This window comes from Rhopalosiphum padi, chromosome 2, assembly GCF_020882245.1.
Source record: "Rhopalosiphum padi isolate XX-2018 chromosome 2, ASM2088224v1, whole genome shotgun sequence".
Taxonomy (NCBI): domain Eukaryota; kingdom Metazoa; phylum Arthropoda; class Insecta; order Hemiptera; family Aphididae; genus Rhopalosiphum; species Rhopalosiphum padi.
Genome location: NC_083598.1, coordinates 1,562,138 through 1,587,820, shown reverse-complemented (window position 1 = coordinate 1,587,820; position 25,683 = coordinate 1,562,138). Strand labels below are relative to the sequence as shown.

Sequence of the window (25,683 nt, the reverse complement as noted above, 5' to 3'; positions counted from 1 at the left end):
TATTAATAGATTATCTCGGGTACACCTAACAAAGCCATTCGTCAAAAAGCCACCCGACATAAGATTGAAGATATCCACAAGATATCCTAATTCGTGATATCCAGGGCCGTATTACCGCTTAGGCTGTGTAGGCTAAAGCTTAGGGCGGCAAATTTTTTTTTGGTGTGACCCAAAAACTACGTTGAGATATTATTTTTAAATATAAATTGTAAAAACATGCAATAATATAATATATGAAATAATATTATTAGTTATAAAGTATATAAGATAATATATGTGTAGGTTCTAAAATGGTAATTGAAAAATCTGTTACAAAAGAATATAAAGATTTAAAAACTCGTAAAAAAATTAAATCAATTTTTTATGATGAAACTCGACATAATGATTTAATTACTTCTGGAAGAGAAAAATTTAAAATTGATACCTTTTTAGTAATTTTAGATCATTTATTGAATGAACTTAACAAGAGAAGAGCTGCGTATCAAAAATTTTTTTTTCCATTTGCTTTTATTGTCATGCTCGAACGTCTATCACATGATGATATTGTTAAAAGAGCTACACAACTTAATGTAATATACTATGATGATATGGATTTAAATGAATTAATCAATGAATGTTTAACACATAATACAACTGGCTGACGATAAGCAAAAAAATGTTCCCAAACTGCTTCAAATTTTACATGAAAAAAACTTAACTTCAATTTATCCCAACATCGAAATAGCACTCAGAATATATACATCTACTGCGGTGACTAACTGTTCAGCTGAACGTTCTTTTTCTTGCTTGAAAAGAATAAAAAATTATCTCCGATCTACGATGTCACAGGATCGATTAAATGCACTTGCTATACGAGTACTAAGTATTGAACATGAATTAACTAATCAGTTATCATAGGACGACATCATTGAAGACTGCGAAAAAAAAAATCAAGACCTAAGACTATAATCTGAAGAATATGAAAAATAATTATTTGTTCGTATTTTTTTTTTTGTAATATGCTTAAGGAGTTTTCATTCATTAATAATAGTATACCTAATGTATTGATTTTGTTTTTATTTTATTAATGATCATTTTTTATATGGGGTGTGGAGGGTTTTTGCGTATCACTTACAGAAGTAAAATATCAATACCTATGAAAATTAGGCGGTAAATTTATTTCAGCCTATGGGCGGCTAAAACCTTAATCCGGCCCTGGTGATATCCATCAAGGTTTATAATTTAAATTTAGAACCGAAAATAAAAAACTCATAAATTAAGTGTAAAACAAAAATAATGATTGTTATCTATGATACCATTACGATTACAGTTATCTAGTTTTTAACGTCTTTGGAACAATTTCAACGTTATCAAACATAAACAAACATTTTTAAAATTATCATTATTTCATATTTGCTGGTGAAATATCAAATTTGTAGTGAATTAGTGAATTCAGATTTACAGCTTATTGCGACTGTTACCGAGTGTTTTCATTGTTCTTAGTAATATTCATTATTAAAATAAATTTGTCACTCGTAAGTATTTTTCTGAAGTTAAATGTTTCAAAACATAAATCGTTAAAATCATTAATTATACTATGAGGTTATAGTATGCCCAGGCCATTTGGAAAATACATCAGTTTTTCTTAAAAAAATGTAGCTCTTGTGTTTAAGTACAGGTTGTTAGATATTATTTTTATCGTTTTTCCTATTATACTGTGCTGATTTTTTTTTTTTAACATTATTAGCTATTGCAGTGCCAATGGCAAATAAATATTTTGAAAATAATTATAATACCCAACTCATTATAATTTATAATACTTTGGCATTATGATAGCTGTTATTATTTTTATTTATTAGAACTATTAAACAGTTTTCTTTATATCTTGCAGTTATCTTAAACTGCTTAAAATGCAACAAGTAAACAAATAACTTTAATAATTAGTTTAAAGTATTAATTTTTAATCATTTATGTATTTTATAAAAAGCCTATTTGCCTTAGTAATGGTTTATTTTACATAATATACATAGTTATTCAGTAAGCTTTTGAATTAGTCAACTCTTTAAAGAAAAATAAAAAAAATAATTTTTAATAGCCTGCAACATTAATTAATAATTTTCTTCATTTAGTTTTGGATATTAAATTAAACTAAAATTATTATTGTAATTTTTAATTGTTATGTACTTGTATTAATAATATGCAAATAGGCCATCAGTTCAATTATCAATCGTTTATTATTATGTCCTAACATAAAATATCATTATACAGAATATCTATACATTTTATAGTATGTACATAATAAACATTTTTTTTAATTATAAAGATAATTTTTAAATTTCCTAATATTATTAAATATATATTTTGATTATTCTAACTGTAGTATTATTAATTAAAAAATAAAGTAATGTTTATGTCTTCATCTATGGCCAACCCTATGTAATTGGGAGAAAAGGGTAAACAAAAATATATAATTTGACCTTAATAATTTAACAATGTAGTTGATGTTGTGTTATGTTTTTTATTAAGTACATTATAAATTTTAAGATTTGAGGAGAATGGTTGCCACTTGCCATAAGGTTCCCCCATCCAAAATGTTTACAATGTTTATTAATAATTTAATACATCTTGTTGATATATTTAACATTTTTAACCAAATTTGAAATTTTATATTTAGTATTGAGTAAAATTATGATATACCTGCATGTTTCTATATATTTCCTCCTGTTAAAAATATTGATATCTAGATATAGTTTTGATATAAGGTTATTTTTAAAAGTAAAACATAATTTGTGTACCACCTATTATTATACTATCTTTAAAATATTAAAATACTTTATATTTTATGCATCATAGACAAGGGTCAACCAGTGAAATAAATTATGGTTAAAAAAAGGAAAAGTGTACTGAAGTCTTCAACACAAGTTGTTGACTCACCAATGAAAGAACCAAGGATTATAAGTAATTATAAAAATTACATTTATTATAATTATAATAAATTACATATTATAAATATTCCAGTTATTAAATTATATTTAATTAAAATCTGTCAATATTTTAGGAGGTAATCATTTAGAAAAGGCTCGTAACAGTTTAAATGAAGCTCTTGATATTATTGCAAAGAAAGAGCATAAGAAATCCGATGATGTGACAGATAATGATGTTTTAATTGTGTAAGTATACGTTATATACAGTTTGAACACTAAGTGGCTATAATAATTTCATTACGAGGATGTTGTATTTGCATGCATTAATAGTGCATACCATACCAAAATATATGTTTTGCAGTTCCAGTTTTGTGGTTTAGCTCAAATATTAGAATGAAATTATCTATTACCACACTGAAAGCAAATTATAAATAAGTAAAACATTTATATTTGAAAATGCTCATAATTTACTTAAAATAAAAATATCGTAAAAAAATTGATTAAAAATTACAATTTTTAAATCTTACCTTTAAGTTTTATGATAGGTCATTTCACTCTAATATTTAAGCTAAACACACAAAATTGGGGCTGCTGAACCTATATAATAGTATAGTATGCATTAGTAAGACAAGGGAAATATATTATTTAGGTACAGCAAGTTACAGTTTCTTTGTTACTGGATGAAAATTATTTGCCATCTTAGGTTATTTTTTATAAAAAACAGAGTATACAATAACAATTTTCTTGTATTTTTAGCGAAGAAAATGATACAAATAAACGAGTAAAGAAAAATGAATCCAAACAGGAAGTTAAAGATTCATTGGTATTAAAATTACGAGATCGCAGTATTGATTTAGCTTCTTTTACCAATAATTCAGCTATGTACTCTATATGTCGAGCTTGGATAAAAAATGATCCATTATCAGCAAGGTGAAAATAAGTGTGCCTAATTTTCAAAGTTATGTGATTAATTACCTTTTTGTTTACACTATAGACAAGTAAAAAGTAAGAAATCAGAAAATTTGGAACGTTCAATTAAAAGTGATAATGAATCATCTACAATCGAAGATTATGTCTATAAATTACCACCACCTAAAAGTAGACCTGAAGATGAGACAGATATAATTCACAGAGTACCTATGAATTTACCAAAGGATGTAATATCCACCTTAGATATTAAAACTGTGAGTAATGTATTACAATTTGTATTTTTCTCTGCTTTTGTTATAAAATATAATAATACATTTTTAATATTAATTATAAATTCTGTATTTATGTTTTTTAAATTTTTAAATTTTTAAATAACCAAAAATTAAGGAATTATACTTTTATTTTTCATAAAACTATGTAAAGTTTGTATTTATATAGACTTAAAAAAGTTTAAATAAAATAATTGCACTTTTTAGAATATCGAAGAAGTTCCTAACGTTAGTGAATTACTTAATGAGCACAGGAAAAGATGGGTTTGTATACGACAGCAATGGATTAAATTCAGTAATGAAAATGAAGCCCGCTACTCTATGTCAAAAAACATTTTGAATTCAATGTTAAACAAGTAATTTATATACTTAATTATTAATTTTTAATCATTAATATACATATATTGTAAAGGTACTCCCGGTTTATCTCGACTACCCAAATATTTTCAAGACTAAATTATAATTATCCTGGTTATGTTGACTACCTAGAAAATCTAATAACAAATAATAAAATTGTGCATCTAATTTTATTTTATATTTCCTTCTTGTAATTTGTATCATCAATTTAATTTTTTTTGTAAAATGTATTATCTAAGTATTTTACTATTAGATCATTAACTATTTATGTTGTCAGTCTGACGACAGTAATTTGTTAGGCACCTGTTGTCCATACTATTAAATAACACCTAGCTAACAATTTTTTTTTATTAGAACATAATTTTTAATGAGAGTTCCGGATATAAAAACAAAAACTCTTATGACAATCACTAATAATATTCAAGAAGGTTCCACAATTTATTCAGATTGTTGGCATGCTTTTTGTTATTATTGAGAGTATCTGGCTTTGATCATTATACAGTTAATCATAATTATAATTTTGTGGACCCAATAACAGGAATACATACCCAAATAATTGAACGCCTTTGGGTATCAGCAAAGTGACATAGCAAAAATCAAAGGGAAACAGTTCACCATTATCTGGAACCATTTCAGACTGTATTTGTTTGACGACAATTTATGTCTATTTTCTATAATTTTTTGGATATTACACCCTAGTTTCCTCCGCAGTAAAATTATTGACTGAAATTTCTTAAGAATTTAAAAATGTTTTTATGCTTATGAATTATTTTTACCTGATTGTTTTACTACCTAATACCCTAATACCTCTGTATTAGCTTAATGTTAATTAAATTTGTTAAGCAACAATATAATATGGATATCTATATAATTTTTTATTTAAGATTTTGGTAGTTAAGATAAGCCGGAAATACCATTGTAAATAATAAAATAATTATGAAATATTTAAAAATAATCATAAAACGTTCATTGTATTATTAATCACTTTTAATGTTTATGATGAATTAGAATTTGAATTGCATTGCTTAAAATCAATGATGTTACAATTTGAAAAGCAATTTTATTTTTATTGTATTAAATTTTAACTGTATATATTAATTTATGTTACAGAGATAATAATGTTTAGTACCATCAATATACCAGCCTAAAGAAGCATAATATTTTTTATCAATTTTAAGTTTAGTTAAATATCATGTTTATGTTGTATAATGTCCTTATAAAATTAATTTTATTATGTATTGGAATTTTAACTTTGTTTATTCTCTTTATAAATTTAAATTGAAAGTATTGTCTAGTAACAATTTTATTTTAGTATGATTCTTAACAGTTATTATTGTAACATAATGAAAAATTATTATTTATCAACCATAATATTATGGATGTAAAAAATAATTATAATAAACAATTTTGTAATAAAATTTGCATATATTTCAAACATAGTAAAAAATACATATATTTTAACCTTTAATAGTATCTATTATAAATTATTCCTTTGTAAATATTATATATTTTTACATAAATAACTAGTGTATTATATGTCTACAGACAAATTGATTATATCATATCCTAATATTTTCCTCTTATAAATAATGGTAGTGTGATTAAGGGCCATTCTTACAATGTTCAGTCAAGTGTCGGTTAACACTAACCGGCTGATAGCAGATTTTATTACCAACAGAATTCTGCCGGTTAAGTGTCCGTTAACGCTTAACCAGACATTGTAAGAACAGCCCTTAAATTATCTATATAAGTTTTAGTATTTATTAATTTTTATTATTATATGGTAACAACATAAGGTATCCGGTGAATTGGTCGCGAACAATTGATCGCCGGTGAATTGATCGCGGGCGAATTGATCGCGAATACAATTGGTCGCCAAGATAATTGATCGCCAAACGAACTTTTTTAGTTTTTTAAGTATTTTATTATCCTAGGTATATATAACCGAATTTTATGTTTATTATTTTAGAATATTTAAGTATTCTTATTGTTTTATTTTTAAATAACGTACAGTTAAATGCTAATTTTAATTAAAAAAAATAATAAATAGATTATGTATATAGAGGATAATATAATAACAATTTGATCACGGCCACGTTGATATCACCTTAACACTAAAAGGGTTAATAATAATACAAGTTAATTTGACAATTATATAATAATAAAATTACGTGACTTCACGGTATTGATAATTTAACAATGAGAAGACGTTGGCTTTTGACGAACAATTTGAGATTATGCCGCGGTGATTAGAAACGACAGAAATAAACTGATAATGCCCGTGTGGGTATATAATATCAATAATAAATACCTTATAACAATATAATGATACGAACTCGATAATGAAAATTTAAAATTAAATCAAATAAAAATTATACATTATATTGTTAATAGTTAATAATTACACATAAATAAAATAAAATAATAAATAATAATGTCAATTAATTAAATTTTAAAAATACTTAAATATTCTAAAATAATAAACATAAAATTCGGTAATATACCTAGGATAATAAAATACTTAAAAAACTAAAAAAGTTCGTTTGGCGATCAATTATCTTGGCGACCAATTGTATTCGCGATCAATTCGCCCGCGATCAATTCACCGGCGACCAATTCACCGGCGATCAATTGTTCGCGACCAATTCACCGCGAACCCAACATAATGGTTAATGATTGCAAACATGACAGTTATTATTAAAATGTTTGAACAAATGCCAAGCATGCATTTTTGACAAATTATAATTATATAAAGTGTTCTTAAAACAATAAACTGAATAAACTATCATTTTTTGTCCAACTATTACTTTAAATTATATACATAATTTATATCAATGAATGAAAATCTTTTAATACTGATTTGTTATTATTCGACCATCCATAATTACAATAACTAAGAAACAGTATATATATAAAACCATATAGGCAATAGGCATAGAACAATTTAGCTGAATTTAGCTTTTATTTTTATTTCTATATAGTATATTCTTCCTATAATAGGGTAAAAGAAGGTTGCAATAGTAGCAAAAAGTAATAACAATTACATAAATAAAATTTTAGTCTTTTAAAATTGTAGTATCAAATGGATATTTATTATTTAGCTCTGATTAACACAGAATTTATCCATGCAAGATTTGAAAAAAAAAATATATTTGATTCACACCGTTTTTATTTTGATTATTTAGCCAAACTTCACAGATAGAATACATAAGTTATAAGATTTAATGTTTGTGTGGATTATTGTAATTGTAACTACAATTGTAGTTGATTGACATGATTTATCATTTATATTGAAACCTTTGTTTCAAAAATAAACTTAGCTTTCCAGATTTATAAAAAAAAGTATTGCATTAGTTTTTGATAATTATAATGAATATTATTTCATATTTTTTCGTTTATAAACCTATTGATTTATTGGTTGTATAACCGTGACGACAATCATAACGTTGATAAAACTTTCACTTGTCAAAGCTTAATATTTTCCATAAATCTGTATCACTTTTTATTGACCGAAGAAAAATCAGTGACTTAAATTATAATTTATTGAGACAATTAGTGCTCACTGCTTACTGCTCTGACGCTATATGTAGTTGTGTCTAGATGACTTTATGACTCATAAATAATAATATTATGTCCATGAGATGACTAGATAAATTATTAAAAATGGATTATAAGCTCAATCCAGTCAATCCAATAGTTTAAAAATAACACACTAATCCATAATCCATATCAACCGGTTGATAAGATTTTAGATTTGATAAAAAAATCTTGTAAGTTTTCCAAAATATACCTAGGGCTATAAGCCTATAACCATAGAACGTACTATATAATGTTCTATGCTATAACCTATGTATTATTTAATGTTTTCTACATATGAACTATTCACATTTCACTATATCTAGTGACTGACCATATCAGTATATCACTATATAATACAACTACTATAGTATTGAAATATTATATTTATTATTTACGGTCATCTGGACATCCTTTCTTAGGGTTCGTGTTTCATTATGTTACATAACTTGCCTAATGTATCTAAAGTTACGAATTTTAATCTTTTTCAGTTTCAAAATCGTCTGCCTCTAGTGACGTTGTATCGCAGTTGATAATTTACTATTATATTGGACATCATGTTTAGAAAACTTGCATCTGCGGTTTCAACAGTAAGCCAACATTTTTAATTTAATAATTTACTCTCTAAGCGCATTATCAAGCTTCATTTCTGTAGTAGCTCATTTTTAGTTGTTAAGAGGAAATTAGGTATCCATTTCCTCTTAACAACTAATGGCGGTGAGAATATCCATTGTTTCGTGTAAAAGTTTGGTGGGCATCTTAATGATCTCTGACTCATTAGTCATTTATTATTTATGTATTTGTGTGTGTGTGGGTAGCTCTGGATGGGTACTTATTTTAAATAGTTCACACCGTCACTGCCCATTGCTAGTCAATAATTTTCCCCGAGATATTATTATGATTTAATATGTCATCATGTATGATTATGATGAATTTGTAGATTTGGCTACTGATCATAGTCAAAAAGAAAAATGTTAGTCATTTTAGAAAAGTGATAGGAATTAAATTATAGATTTGTTATAATTGTTTATTTATTTCAGGTTCGCTTAGCACAAAACAATCTCCAGAACATTCCAAAGTTCAATCAAATTGCAATTACTAATTCAGTTACACGATCATTTTGTAAGCATAATTTGAATATTAACTAATCTTTTTTTCAATTTCACGGATGTATATTCTATTTAATTTTAGCTTTTGTTATTATTTATGTATATTAAAAATGATTGTTCAATAGTTACATTAAAATAATTTCGATACATTTGAATTATTGTTGAGCCATATTAAATGATTTTGAACCCCTCATCTAAGTAAATAAAAAATTATAGATGACTAAAAAAGTTTTTAAAATGACTTAGTTATTGCTTATTTTTCTCTTGTTATTCACCCCAAAAAATTGATTCTTAGAGTAGTCCAGTCCTATAAATACAGACTTCATAGTTGTCAAAGTAAAGGTTAAGTGAAGGTCGATTTATTGATGTATATATAAACTGATATTTGTATAAAATATGAAACAGTATTAACAGTATTAATAAGACCAGTATTCTATTATTTATTTATAATTAGTTAGATATTGATAATTATATTTTAAGAGTTGTTTGTTAAGTTTATCTGATGAATTATTTTAATGAATAATATTTATTGTGTTTTAGCTTCATCTCCGGTGACCAATGTTAAGGTACAAGAACCTGCACCACAATTTGAGGGTAAAGCAATTATTGATGGACAAATAAAAGATATTAAATTATCAGATTTTGCTGGAAAATACTTGGTTTTATTTTTTTATCCCTTGGATTTGTAAGCTACAATTACTATAATAAATTAAAAATATGCTGATTATTGTTTTGGTTTGATTCCAGCACATTTGTATGTCCTACTGAATTAGTGTCATTTAGTGATCACATTGATGAATTTAAAAAAATTGGTGTAAATGTAGTTGGCTGTTCATGTGACTCACATTTTTCACATTTAGCATTTGTTAACACTCCTCGAAAGGTTAGTTTGCGTTGTATAGAAAAAACTGAATTTTTTATATTTACTTATTTATTTGTTATATGGATAATTATAGCATGGTGGTTTGGGTGGACTGTGTTATCCACTATTATCAGATTACAAAAAAGAAATTGCTAAAGCCTATGATGTTCTTATTGAACCTGATGGCATACCATTACGTGGCCTCTTTATTATAGACCCTAAGGTAAATAATAATTTTAATTCTTTATAAAATATGCTTAATTTGATCATATAATTTCAGGGAATAATAAGACAAATTACCATTAATGATCTGCCAGTAGGCCGTAGTGTAGATGAAGTTCTAAGACTTGTTCAAGCTTTCCAATTTGTTGACAAACATGGAGAAGGTAAATATTTTATTAAATAATATTAAAATTATTATTAATTATATTACTTAAATATGATTTTGTATTTTAGTTTGTCCAATGAACTGGAAGCCAAATAGTCCAACTATTAAACCAGATCCAAATCTTTCAAAGGAATATTTTGATAAAGTCAACAAGTAAATTATAGTTCAACGTTGAAAATACTCTAAAATTATTTTCACAGTATTTAAAATTAATCAGGAATATTATCTTCCAATAAAAAAAAAGAAATTATCATGGATTTTTCTTAATTTTTTAAACTTAAATACTGGGTTACACAAAAAAATTAAAAATATTCTAATGAATATAACATAGTGAGATAATAGTTGTTTAAACACAATTTAGTAGCCTAATAAATTATTGGTCTATTAAATTAATACAATTTTTATGTAACTTATCATTAAGATTATTATAAATTAATTAAATTTTTAATCAAATTGGTAATCTTAATTTATTAAACTATTAATAATGAGCAACTATGACAAAGATAAATATATTTATTTAGTTTTTTTTCTCAAAGTTTTAGTATTTTGTATTACCAGCAGTATCCTATAAAATGTATTTAGATTCTTAATGGTAGCAAAAAAGCAATTTTCTTTTATTTATTTTAAAATAATATCAAAACATTGGCATCATATAGATGTATATTGTATAATGTTAGTTTTGACTTAAGTTATATGTGGTTATAAGTGAAAGAATTAAGAAACATAAGAAATATGTAAAAAATCAAACAGAAAACAAAACATAAGTTATTAACTTGAAACCCAAAACTACAGATACACAAAAAAAAAAATGTTGTCCCGTCTAAAAGAAATTGTGTACCTCAACTCGTTTAAGCATGTCTGATTATAAGAAAGATCAAGTAAAACCTCTTATTTACAGATATTTTATGATTCTTCAGCAATAACTAACACTTTTTTTTTTATTTAACTCAGATTTTTGTTTTATTAATATTTTACTGTAGGATAAATATTAGTAGGATATTTATTAGTATACTTTATCAATTTTAAAATTTAATTATATATTAAGAAATAATGATTACAAAATGATGAATTATTCTTGTTGAATAGTGATGATACAAGTGTATCAAGCATGAGACCTCAATCAAAAATAAAGGAGATTTGTGAAGTGTTATGATATATTTATATACTGAAGACATTATCTGTAACTTTCATTTAAACCACATGACATAAATATATTATCACTTATAACTTATAATGACAGGTACCCTTAATCCTGGTTTAACCAATACTGAGGGGATTGGTTTTTTATTGATGATACCTGTTTAGGATTACAAACAAATATTAAATTACCAGATATATCTAAATATGGATTATTTAATAGGTAACAACTGGTCTTATTTTATGTGCTAAATCAACAATACAATTTTATTAAATAGAATTCACAACAAATATAGACACAAATAATTAAGTTTTTTTTCAAAAAACTATGATTATATAACAAAACTTATGATAGTAAAAAGGCGTAATAACAGTATTAAAAATTTATATTTTATAGTATATATAAAAAAAAATACATGTAATAACAAAATATTTAAAGAAAACAATGAATAGATAGGCAAACATCAGAAACCAGAGTATAATAGAATTGGTAAATCAGGTAATAGATGTGGTAGGTAGGTAAGATTTAAAATATCACTAATAATATAAGATATACAATTATTACTTTGATTAAAATAAATTCTAAAATAGGTAATAAGTATACTTTGTAAATTATGTAAAATTAATAATCTAACAGCCACTGAGTGAAAACCAAATCATGATTTATAATAAGTGCGATAACAATAAATAATTTTAATTAAGATGTAATTCAAATAAACATATTGAAAAGAATTCTATTTCAAACAAGAAATGTATACAAACACGGATGTCTACATAATTATGTATAGTGTGCATATTTAGCAGAAAGGAGTCAAAGCACATCCATTCCCAAAATTAAAAGTCTAATATATAATAGTAAAAAAAAAAAAATATTATTTTATATGTATACATATAATGGTAAGATAAAAAAAAATGGTGTCAGTTAATTTCACTCATCTCGAAAAAGAAATTAATATAGTACCTATATTTTTATTTGGATTTAATGTGAATAGTATTTTAAAATTTAAAATGTTTCATTCCTTAAATGAATTATGTTGTAGTATAAAATCTAAAATTCTTAATTAACCTTCTCATACATGGACAAATTGAGATATGTGTGGGTATAACATTGTTTAAATTATATATAATGATTAGTATTTATTTAAAAATGCCTGTCAAATATGGATCTAGTTTAAATCTTTCAGTTCAAATAGATTAAATAATAAATTATATTTAATTTAAATAGCGAATTACTTTGAATTTAAAGTGAGTATTCGTTTATCTATAGGATAGGATGAATAATGTTATATGACTTGGAAATAAGATAAGCTTATTTATGCAAAAAAAATAATAATAATAATAATAATAAATAAATTAGTTTTGTACATTTTATATAAGACTTAATCAAAAATGTAACTATATCAATTAATTTTAGGTTAGACAATTATAATTAAAAAATTTAATAAAAATATGAAAAGGGTCAAATGTCTTTGGACAGACAGGTCATAATGTAAAAACAAAATGGTATTAGACACATTTGATACCTGCCAGCCAATGAAATACAAATAAAAAATTATAAGAATCAAGTATTTAAAAGAAATATAGAAACAATAGTAATTAGTAACAGCACCATTACACAGAGTATCAAACAATATACTAAATTTTTTAAAGTAATGGTACCTATTAAAGAAGTTTGGTTTTTAATTTTAAAACAAAACATGAGACATGCTATAAATAATGTAATATTGTAATTTAATGAAGTTAAATATAATGGTTAAATAATATAGAGTATTAATGTATTATTTTACAATTAACATCACAAAAACCAATGCATAAAATATTTTAAAATAAATTCAATCACAATAAACATATTTTTTTCAAATATTTTATTTAAAGTATATTAAGATGAAACCAGTCTTATAACATAACCTACTCAATAAAATATGTATTTTGAAACATAAGCATTCTCTTGTATTGCTTAAAAATTAAAATATAAATTAATTTAAAATAGAAGTTAGATCCAAATTATTTTTGCTTATATAAAGATTAATTCTTTTAACAGTAAACACTCATTAATCATTATCTCAGATAGTATTAACATTTTTAAAAATCAATACATTCATTCCATTGCTCTTCTCAGATTTAAAAATATTTTTTTTACATAATTTTAATTTATAACAACACAATAAAAAGTATTTTGTTGAAACTTATTATGTAAAAATATAATCTTTTTAAAAAAAAAGTTATGTAATGATTTCAAATCATATAAATGTTTTAAAAATGTTAAAGTTGTTTAAGATAATGAGTGTTTGTTGGTAACATAGACATTAGGCATATAAATGTAATATGTTATATTTATATTTATATGGGTGGTTAGAATTACTCTATATATTTATTATAGGTAAATAATTATAGGAATAAGAAGATGAATAAAATCAGCAAAGTAAAATTATATAACAAAATGTGATGATAGTTCATCATATATTAGTTTAAGATATAAAATATGTATAAAGTACCTATATTATATTATATTATATGATATTTATCATCGAAATCACAGAAAATACAAGAATTCAACTTCAATATTTGCATATTTTAAACACTGTACATATTTTTGTCTTTTACCTAATTAATAATAAACCAGAAAAGTCTTTAAACTATAATTTTGAAAACATTAAAGCAGCATCATTATTCCTACATATAGTTAAAAGTATGGTTATCTCAGTTCAAACCAGTATTAAAAATTTAATAAAACAATTGTGATTATCAATCATATTTACTTATAACACACAGATTTAATGTATACATAAAATTAATTCATCAAACATAAATGTACTGAATTTTGCACTTTTCTCTAAATAATAAGACATTTAAACAGATATAAGATATGCATAGGAGAAAATTAAAGAAAAATATTTTGCAACCAATATAAATAAAAATAGAAAAATGTTTAATTGCTGATACCACAACTATGTCACATTTGAAAATTGTAAGTATCAAATAATATAAGTACAATTACTTATCAACGAATAACAATTCATATAGATGTTGTTACTTGAATTACTTTTAACCATTAATTTTTTGTTTTGAGATCATGGAGAATATGATATTAAATAATCAGATACTGTACCCATGTTTTCAAACTTATACTACTATATAAAAAAGTATATCAAATAACAATAACACGAAACAACAATATAAATACAAACCCTTGTTTTATAACAGTCATACTGGTGATCTATCGTTCGTGCAAGTAAAGCACCAACACGTACGCTATCTTTTCGAAGACGTCACTATCATATTAGTCTTTGGCTCTTTTAGAACATGTACTTGATCCAACAGATTTTGTTTTTCTCCCAATAACTTGCTAATGTTATCTTGTGCTTCACTTAACAATATTCTGTGAATAAATTAATCATGTATAATAATATTAATAAATATTAATATCAAAATTACAAAATAATACTACAATACTAACTTTAGATTTTTGTTTTCTTCTTGAAACCTACGCAATTCTAAATTCTCTTCTTTTAATCGTTCAAGAGTACCCAGTTTTCTATGAAGGTATTCATTTTCAATAGTAATTTTTTTAAATTCTTCCATCATTTCTATTTGCTGATTACCACTATCAGGACTATCACAATTTTCTTTTATTGGTTCCACACAAACCAAACCATCATTAGTGCGTTCGACTTTCAACCTACTAAGATGAATTTCCGTATCAGTTGGTTTTATGCTTGTTTCATCTTGTAAAGCATCATTTTGAGTTGGACTACACAGTTTTATGGTTGTGTTTTCAATAGTTGCCTATAAAAATAAAGACAATTTAAACTTTTATTTTAGATAATATTATTAATAAGTTATTTTTTCTGACCTCAAATGGCAATGCTTTTGATGGATGTTCGTCAACAAAAAAGTCCGCTAAACTAGTTAATGAGTTTGAATTTAATGATAAAAAAACATTGTTAATCTTAGCAGTAACATTATCATTTTTCCATTCATCGACATTAATCAGTTTTTCATCACGTTTAGGCATAATATTGTGTTCTAATCGAACCATTACCCTGGGTATCTGTGGTAAACCTGCAACACCTTCAACTTCGTTCCAATCTCGTGTTCTGGTTGTAAATTTGTCCTAGTCAATAAATGCATATATTTTTATACAATAAATTTTATGTTTAATTTTCAGTTATAATAAATAATCAAATTTTAGGCGCTACTAGAGCTCAGTAATAGGAATATTTAACATCTCTAATATGTTTTATAGCAATTCTTCTGCTTTACATAGTCCTAATGTATGTATGGCTATAATTATAAATTAATTTGTAAAATATAAAAATGAGATTATTATGATTTTTTGTTTATCATACTCATACCTAATTCATAAGTCATATCTTAAACAGTAATACAGCGGAAATTGATAAAACAAAGTTTATCAAATATAAAATTACAAAATTCATTAAAAAAATAAGAAATTATAATTTTTATTTTATAATATTTGAGTTTTAGTTGCGCCTAAAATCTAATATAATATAACAATGTTATCTAACTATTCTAATATTATGTGTGCTACTATATTATTTGTTGTTTTGTCGATCTTTTAAATTAGGAAATTTTTTTTATAAATAAACAATAAATATTGTTTATTAGCTCCTGATAATAAAATAAATGAGTCATAAAGATCGAAAAAACAAATTAATCCAGAAATTAGTTATTATGAGTACCTTCTTATGCTGTGAAATGAACAGCAAATTATTTGTGTAAGCACACCCATTGCATTCCAAAGGCAAATGATAAAATTAAAACAAAGTGAACATTAAACTCAATAATGATCATGCAATTATAGTTTATACATTAATAACAACCCTCTTAAACATTTTAAGTTTTCTCAGTGAAGTTCAATATTCTTTTAAAAGGATGCAACATTCTACACAAGTTATAATATTGATACATTTTTATTATAAACAAATTAAGTTAAAGTATATGAAATAAATATCAAAATAGCCAAATTTAAACCAATTAATAAATCAATTTTAAATTTTAAAACGCTTTCTGTATACTTAAATACTTGAAAATTTAATTCTCAAGCAATTCATGATATTAAATTAGAATTTATAATTTATAAGATCAAACTAATAATGGCCAAACAGTGTTAAATTGTTGATATATTAATTCGATATCCCTGTTATAAATATATTTTAAAACATTTCTTACATAACATTTAGTTATATATTCAAATGAAGAGCCAACTCCCTTGCTGGATTTAAGAGTAATATATTCTTTTAACCTGATTAATAGAGACATGCAGAGGTTTTTAAGAGAAAAAAATTAAAAGATTTAATAAAAATAAGAAAACAAATATTGCACACGAATAAAAATGTAATAAGATACCTGAAATTCATCCCATGGAATATATGGGCATTCTTCTGTACTAACATTTGTGACTTGTAATTTAACAACCGAATTGAGACCTTCTGATTGATGTAGAATTTCAACTCGTCCAAATTTCAGAGTAGTTATAGCAATCTGAAATAAAAATTGAATATTAGGTACATTACCATTTAAAACAATTAATTTATGACATGAATATATGACACTATCAAATTTATTTTACCAAATCTTTTCGTTTAATAGAACTTCCAATTGAATCCCTTTCACTAGAAGTGGTTGGTGGGGTTAATTCTCCTCCTCCAAAAATATCATCAAATGCTTCAGAAGCCAATTCAATATTTTTAATAAATCCACCTTTTGGTCTTTGTGCTGAAGGAAACTTAAACATTACATCAGCACCATCATTTGTGTCTAAGCTCAAGTCCATTAAACTTTCACTATCTGAGCTCATATCAGATCTAAAATTTGTTTTTACTTATTAATATCATAAAGCTTAAACAAAAATATATTCTATTAAGATGCCATTATGTCAACATTCATTTTCTCTGTTTCTTGTATAATATAACAAAGGTAATTTCTCGTTTATGACTATCTGGTTCAGTTTAAAGCAGTGTTTCCCAAACTGTGAACCATGTACACATAGGGGTCCACATGTATAGCTGAGGGGTCCGTGAATGTAAATTGAAAATATTATATGTAAAAACAAAAATACCAATGTAATATTCTTATTACACTGGAAAATATATATGTACCATTGAGTTTAATACAAGACTATTCAGAAATATCAAAAACAACAAATAATTGAAAATTTTTAAGAACGTACTTTTCTGAAAAAGGATTTTCAATTCATGTTTATACTAAACATAAACATAGAAATAAATTACAAATAAAATAAAATAAAATTTACGAATCCAACAATCTTAAATAGATCCTAATATATTTATACCCGATTTAGTATTGAAGAAACAACATTACCCATCACATTGAACTTTTTTTTTTAACAACTATACAAATTATATATTCATACATTTATTTTTCTTATTAATTTAATTTAATATCATAAAAACATACATTAACTTAAGAAAATAAAGCAATATAATTATCATTATTATTTATTATTGTATTTTATTTTAATTTTTATTGAGGAACCTGCAATCAATTGTTTTATGGGGTCCAGTGGAAGAAAAATTTAGAAAATATTGGTTTAGGGCAAATGAGTCTATGTATGTTTTATAAAGAAAGATATTTCATGTGCTGGATAGTTTTTACATTTGTTATCAAAATAATCATGTTTAAATGGAACTTAATAAATTTATTTTTAATCAATAATAACTTCTTAAAAAATTAAAATACTCAAAATCCTATAATTATCTGACAAATGTATAGAAAACATTCACCAGATAGTTGTAATTGTGAAAGTACAAAATGTATTTGTTTTAATATTATACGAAAGGTAGAAAAAAAATGAATGCTAGTGTTGTAGTTATTTAATGAACTGTTATTTACCTAACAGAAACATTATCATTAAAATCGTCTATATTTTGTTTTCCTGTGAGATCAACAGATGCTCCAAAATTAAACCAACGTTTCTTCATGCCTTTGAAAGTTGGTAAATTTATATCTGACGTAATTGATTCAGCCATTTTTATTTGAGACATTTCTTTGACATTATCATACACAACAGACGCTGACTTTTGCGACATAAATTCTTTTCTTTTAGAACTGGCTTCAGATATAGCCATTGGTATTCTGAAAGCTTGGCTCATATCGTACACATATCCAACATCCTTAAAAAAAAATTAAATATTTTAATAATCTAAACCTAAAAATTTTTTAAAAATATCAAACCTCATAAGTAGTGGTTTGTATGTTATTGCTCAATTGTGCACTATGACCACTTTGAGTCGCTATACTTGATGAATCTGCTACAACACTTGAGCTTACATCATCAACACCTCCAGATTTTCCCATTATATCTAACTGAGCACTAGTGACAAATGTTATTTCAACTTGAGCAAATAGTGCAGCAAATACAAATGATCCACTCTTTTTACTTCCCACTATATTATGTTGATCAGCAACAATATATGTAGCAAGCTAAATATAAATAAATATTTATTATATTATCTTTTCTATATTATATTATAAAAAATAAATAATTACTTCATCTACTGCATCAGCAACACGCAAAAGAAAAAGATATTGAAAATGATTGATTTGTATGCTAATTAAATTTGGAACATAACATAACACTGTCATATCCCCATATTTTAAGTTCCTATTAAAAACTTCAGATTTTGGTGTAAGGGTAGGTGGCTGAACCCATAAGGTTAGGGGAAATGCTTCAAGAAAAGGTACTGGTGTAGATCCAACAGCTCTGGCACCATAAAAATCACCCCAAACAGGATCTAATCGTACACACCTAGTATACATATTAAAATAAGTTAATCTTAAAAATAAATATCTACAATTACATATTACATTAATAATCTATAAAATATCTAATTTATTTTTAAAATGAATACTCAACATACCAAATATCTTTAGCTTCAATCCATAAAAGTTCTTGGCTTAATTCTTTTATGAACTCTTCTAATGAAGAAACTGTTATATTATTAGGGTAAGCTCGTACATCATCATTATCTAAACCAACATAAGTTTTAATTTTGTTAGTAAAAATTATTTAAGTAAATCATACACAAAATTTCAATTCAGGTATGTCTGAGTCAGAGAAGCAGTTTTTTGGTTTAAAAGGGAAAACCTTATTTAACCTTAATAACAAAATATGAATTGTAGTATAAATTTAATGATATTTATTTAAGTTTACTACATCATTATTCATTAATTAAAAATTATATATTTTAGTATTAAGTAAATTCTATACAGACTGTTAGACTGTTTTTAAGGCATTAATATAGGTAATTTATTTAAATGCATCTAAAAGAAATAGCAGAATGCTCTTTTTTTAGGGAGGGGGGAGTCAAAAGTATAAATTTTTTAACAATTGTATTAACTAACCTATCTGTCTAATAAAATGTCTGAAAATATATTGAATTTGTGTAACTATTTACTTAAGAAAGATGTTCTTACATTTTAAATTTATTTTTAATTACAATATAATTAATATTTTAAAATTCTTAATATTAAAAATTTAAAAATCTAATTTTTAAGTTTAATTTCAAAATAGTGTAACAATTTATTTCTTAAGAAATGCATGAAAAATTCAAACATGATTCAGCAATCTTTACCCAATCCCGTGATTCAAACAAAAAAAAAAGGTTTATTTTAATATAAAAAAAAAAATGGGATTAACCCTCCTTAAGTTAAATTAATAATTTATCTAATAGCCCATTAAAAAATGTAAATAAAATAAAACTACATCATTATTCTAAAATGTAAGTATTCTTCATTAGAAAAAAAACAACTGAAATTAGTATTTTAATTTACAAGATAAATATTATTTAATATTAATAACCACATTTTACTACTAAATAGTACATATAACCTAATGTTATAGATCAATATTAATATTTATATTTGTATTAGATTTTGAGCAGAATTATTATTATTTATTTTCTCTGTCATTATATTTGGAATAAAAAATATATTTCAATCTTTAATTTTAAACAGTAGTTTTTAATACAATGATCTACTCTATGATAAGGTTCATTTTACAGATGAGTGATTTCCTTAGTTTTTATTACCTTGAGCATGGTTTAATAATTTTTCTGTTACAGGATGATAATCTCCCTCTTTTGCTGGGTATTCAGAAGAATAGAAAAGAGATGCAAATTGCAAACCATTAACACAATTAGCTAAATCAGATCTTGACATGCCATGTTCATTACTACGAACATTACTCAAAGTAGCTCGACTAGTTTGTAAATTTAATGACTTGGGACGATCCTTTTGATTATTACAAAGTTTTTCTTCTTCAAATATAAGCTGTAAGATAATATTTGTTTATAGAACAAAAGATTTTTAATAACATCTTGAAAATAGCTAATATTTTTTATCACTAATTACTTACACGAGGCATAATTGCTTCGACAAGAATGTCAAAATAAATTATACTGCCTAAATTATCTTGATTTGCAACATTAGTAGTCATTAGTGATTTATAGACATTTAATGCAAACGTATTTAACCATAGTACAGTTAATGCGTCAAAGTTCATTTGAACTGGATTTAATTGTGCATAAAATTTTGATGGGGGCACTGAAAATAATTTTAAAAAATATTCAATAATTTTTATTTACTATTTTATTACTTTTTTTACTATGCAAATGAAAACATGACTTACAAGGGAATGCAACATCTCCAGGATAATAATAATATGTAAATTCTGCATGAATTACTTTAGAATCATGAGGTAATTTATGACGTTCCTTATCACCTAAAGTATAGTAATACAAATTGTAATGAATATTTGAACAATATTTTTTTTTTTTTTTTTTGACAACTGTATTGTATACTGTTAACAAGTTAATTTACTAATTGTTAAATATATTTATATTTAACTTATAAATACCTTTGATAAAAGCAATCTGATCTTGTTTTTTTCCGGACTGGACTCTAAATACAACGAAGTCAGACATTCTTAGAACTGTACAACTTGTCATCAGCTTTGAATATTGAGCTTTTAAATATTTAGTAACATTTCCTTTTTGAATATCAGGAATTTGGAAATTTTCTCTCGTTAATGTACACAGATTTTCCCAAAATTCAGACTGGGAATCTTTTAACCATTGAAAAAAAGATGAACTTGCTTTTTTGTAAAGACCCCAATGTAATCGATCACTATCAGCCAAATGATAAGGATATAGATCAACTTGAAAACAAGTTACTTCAATTTGTATTGAACCACCTTTTTGTAAATCTGGATGTAAAGAACGACCTAAATCATTAAAATATTTTAGTTATAACTTTAATTTATATCACAATTAAATTAAAATCCTAACAAGACATATCTTACTTCCAGGATCATCACTAAGATGAAGATTAATTTTCTGCGCAACAAAATGATATGATGTTTCAATTACATCATGAAAACTAAATAAACATGAACTTTTTGAACTTGATACAAATTTTCCTCTCTTTTCCTGATCTAGTTGAGCTTGATATTCAGGTAAACACTAAAAAGTATACACATACATTATTGTGTAGAATATATTTATAAAAGTTGTATTAATTGTATTAATAATTTACTTCAAGTTTTCTAATTGCTTTTTTCTTGCGAGAAAGATCTGTTGATTTTTTTACAACACCAGCTAATGAATCTATGTAATGAAGTGCTGCTTTCATTTGAGAATCAGTGAAAACGCACAATAACTCTTCAATTAAAATTGCTAACTTGCATCCCAAAATGAAACAATCTACAGTAGTTTGGAAATTATATAGTTTTTTATTAATTGAATTAGAAAAATACTAAAATTATCATAATTTAATATTTAACTACCTGAAAGTCTCTTTTTAATAGTTAACCGGCAAATTATATCATTTGTGAATAATTTAATAGGAGGTTTATTTCGATCATTAGTAGAATATAATTCAATTCGTATCATCTGCCAAGTCAACTCTTTAAATATCAATATTTGAGTTTTCTGTTCATTTTTTAGTCTTGTTGTTTTAAGATTTGTAGACTCCCAGTTAGGAGATTTAGATTGAACTAATATTTTCAAAATCTAAAATACAAAAATTAATTTAATTGATATTTTATAGATGCTGGTTTAAAGTTATTAATTATACAATTAATATAAATAAATATTTAAAATGTTTATATTTATATTTTAAGTATACAATATATATTTTTTTATATCAATATCATTAATCAACTATCATTAACTTTTTGTATTTTTAAAATAAGAAAATAGTCTCATAAATATAATAAACTACATACTCAGATTAATTAGTTTGTGTACACTAACCTGATACTTAAAAATTGTATAATTAATTATTATAAAACAAATATATATTTGAAACATGTTGCATTATTATGAACCCTCTATAAAATCCTCCACCACAAGTTATAACTAAAGCGCGGATTTTTATGCACTTAAAAGTATCGACATATGACATATAATATGCAGTAAAAATCATGAAAATATACAAAAAATATGCAGTTAAAATCAAGAAAATATGTAAAAATATGCAAGAATTTTTTATTTATTTAAAATTTACAATAAAACTTATAATAATTAATTACTTAAATAATAAATAAAAAAAAATTTAGGGAATTTTCTGAACTTAATTTATTTTTAAAATTGTATTTATTATTAAAATGAATAATCATATGCATTTCAAGTTTTTCTTCTGTGAAGCTGTGTCATTTATCGATTAACATATTTTTAAAGACTGAGAACGAATGTTCAACGTCAACTGAAGTTAATGGGGCATAGTTGAAGTTTACGTCGTAATCGATTATTTATCTTATAAGTTATAACTAAATATATATATAAATTATTATTTAGTGACTATGAAATTTAGTTTTAATTTTTCTACTTAACAAAATATTATTTTATACATTTTTTTAAATTTTCATTTCAATATGCAATAAATTTTGAATTTTGCCAAAATATGCAAAAATATACAATAACCTTTAAATATGCAGCAATATGCAAAAAAAAATTTCACCATTAGCTTCAAATTATGATGATTCGTGGAGATAACTGACAAAAATCCAAAAATATTAAAAGGAAAAAAATATGCAATTGCATAGAAATCCGCGCTGTAGTTATAACTTATCAGTGGGTTACAAATATTATGAACTTTTTTTTGAATCTCCTTTATTTCATTTTATTTTATCTATCTATTGCAAATTATGTTATCTACATTCAACATCGAAAATTATTTGAAAATAAACATATTATAAAATATATAGTAAACATGTTCAAAAATTAAGTAATTTAATTTTAAAATATAATAATTTTTAATCTAATTGATAAAAATTAATTTATACCGTTTTTGTAACCTAATCAATTAATATATTATTATAATATGTATTATACATGATAGTTATCTAAAAAACTTTTTTTTTCTATTATAACAACTTTCTAAATAGGTATAATAACTAAATACATTATCTCAATAATTAAAAATAAAAAGATAATAATTACTATTAACACAATATAGTTTTAAAAGCTTAGTTGAGTTAAAAGTAAATAGATAAAGAGATTATTATGGAATTTTATTTTTTATGTCTATGGGAGAAAAATTATTTAAAAAAAAGTTTTACCTGAACAGAAGCATGAAAAGCAGGATCTCTAAAAGTAATATTAACTTCATTGATTTGTATAGTCATACCATCAATAACTTGATTAATAAATTTATATTTTCCCGGTTGTACAGTCTGAACATTTTCCCTCATTGCCATTGATTCAACATTGTCACAAGTCTCGATTTCAACCGAAACTTTATCTAAAGTCTATAAAACATCATGATATAATTACTTATAAAAAAATGTTCATCAAATTAAAATATTTATTGTTTAAAAGTTATTTTAATGTGAATGATTTTTCTATAAATTGTTATAATTTAATATAAAAACAATATAAGAATAAGCTATGATAAATATACAAATAAAATGTATCAACTTGTATTTTAATCTTTATATCAAATTTAAAATTGCCCAGACCAATATAGGTATAACCAACCTTTGGTTTTTAATAATTTTAACCTTAACCGTTTGTTTTCTGTACCCTGGTTTGATCGTAAATATATACACAAACCCATTTTATTTTTAAATCATTAATTTCTAGTTTTAAATGACCAATATTATTAAATAATTAAATTCTATACTTGTCAATAATATGCATGTACATTATATAACCATTCTTTATTTCTAAACAAATATCAAAATATTGATATTATAATATATTACCAAGGACATAGGAACTTTCTTGATTGCCATGAATGGAACCTGAAAGAAAACTCTATCACATTTGGCACTGGTTATTCGTACCCAATATGGTACATCTAATACATCCATTAAAGCATTTTCATCAAGTTCCAGAGATGTCAATTCACCTTCACCTTTAAACGTACTCAAATTGATGTCTTCTTCTCTCAGGCCTTTGGTAAACCTACATTTTAATCATACATTTAATACATAACAAAACCAAAGAAAAGTATTTTAAAAAAACTGTCAATTTTTAAAACTCACCTTGATAGTTGTTTTAAAATTTGCTTTTTAAGAACTGAAGCCATTTCTGTAATTTGACAGATTTAAATATTCTAAAACTAGTGTACAAAAATTTAAATGTCGACTTGCAGTATTCACATATTTGATATTTGGTTGTATAACACCATAATATTACAAATTAATAACATTTTAATGTCTATAGAAATAAATTTGAAATATTATATACATGTACACTATACGTAGTAATAAGTAGTGGTTACTAAACGCCTCAGTGCCTCACGCCTGTTGGGAAGACGTAATGTGGACTATGGAGTGCTGGCAAGTGGCAACTGGCAAGTGCTATCAGTAGTTATCAAATGACTTTAGCTTATCGGGTTATCAGCTGATTTATTTTGTATTGATAAAAATCGTCACAGCTAATAACAAATAGCTAATTATTAGTTAATCTTAAATACCTATATTAAAAAACAAAACAATAAGAACCATAATATACATATTATACTATTATAGGCAGAGACGGAAAACTGATGGTCCGCGAGCCGTATTCGTTCCCCATATATTATCTAACTCGTGATACATTATATTTTCAAATAACTTTATAAGATTTTAGCGTTTATCTGTATTTTATCTTATTACCTACAT

At 24.4% G+C, this 25,683-nt stretch overlaps 3 protein-coding genes across 4 annotated transcripts; 2 read left to right on the top strand and 1 right to left on the bottom strand.

Annotated features, from left to right (window-relative positions):
* Positions 1–1,386: 1,386 nt before the first annotated feature.
* On the top strand, positions 1,387–5,927 carry LOC132922829 (protein lin-37 homolog). 2 transcript variants are annotated; one of them, XM_060986550.1, is made up of 7 exons: positions 1,387–1,514; positions 2,833–2,937; positions 3,038–3,149; positions 3,660–3,833; positions 3,898–4,087; positions 4,310–4,458; positions 5,570–5,927. In XM_060986550.1, the coding sequence occupies exons 2-7, from the start codon at positions 2,859–2,861 to the stop codon at positions 5,583–5,585; spliced, it is 720 nt and encodes a 239-aa protein (XP_060842533.1). In that variant the 5' UTR covers positions 1,387–1,514; positions 2,833–2,858; the 3' UTR covers positions 5,586–5,927. The 2 variants fall into 2 exon arrangements, with proteins under 2 accessions (XP_060842533.1, XP_060842534.1); XM_060986551.1 differs by lacking the exon at positions 1,387–1,514 and adding an exon at positions 1,533–1,657.
* A 2,307-nt stretch (positions 5,928–8,234) lies between these two features.
* LOC132920096 (peroxiredoxin-like) lies at positions 8,235–10,651 on the top strand. Its single transcript, XM_060982171.1, has 8 exons — positions 8,235–8,458; positions 8,527–8,625; positions 9,076–9,157; positions 9,685–9,829; positions 9,892–10,027; positions 10,101–10,229; positions 10,287–10,392; positions 10,463–10,651. The coding sequence occupies exons 2-8, from the start codon at positions 8,593–8,595 to the stop codon at positions 10,549–10,551; spliced, it is 720 nt and encodes a 239-aa protein (XP_060838154.1). The 5' UTR covers positions 8,235–8,458; positions 8,527–8,592; the 3' UTR covers positions 10,552–10,651.
* Positions 10,652–11,530: 879 nt separating this feature from the next.
* LOC132920095 (bridge-like lipid transfer protein family member 3B) lies at positions 11,531–25,370 on the bottom strand. The gene is made up of 19 exons (XM_060982170.1): positions 25,063–25,370; positions 24,781–24,982; positions 24,136–24,324; positions 22,360–22,585; positions 22,110–22,276; positions 21,877–22,036; positions 21,433–21,798; positions 21,205–21,297; positions 20,932–21,119; positions 20,606–20,846; positions 19,436–19,544; positions 19,065–19,323; positions 18,750–18,998; positions 18,408–18,688; positions 17,125–17,359; positions 16,902–17,036; positions 15,385–15,645; positions 14,989–15,317; positions 11,531–14,910 (listed from the first exon to the last, which is right to left on the bottom strand). Exons 1-19 carry the CDS (start codon positions 25,104–25,106, stop codon positions 14,784–14,786), a joined length of 3,861 nt encoding a protein of 1,286 aa, XP_060838153.1. The 5' UTR covers positions 25,107–25,370; the 3' UTR covers positions 11,531–14,783.
* Positions 25,371–25,683: the final 313 nt, after the last annotated feature.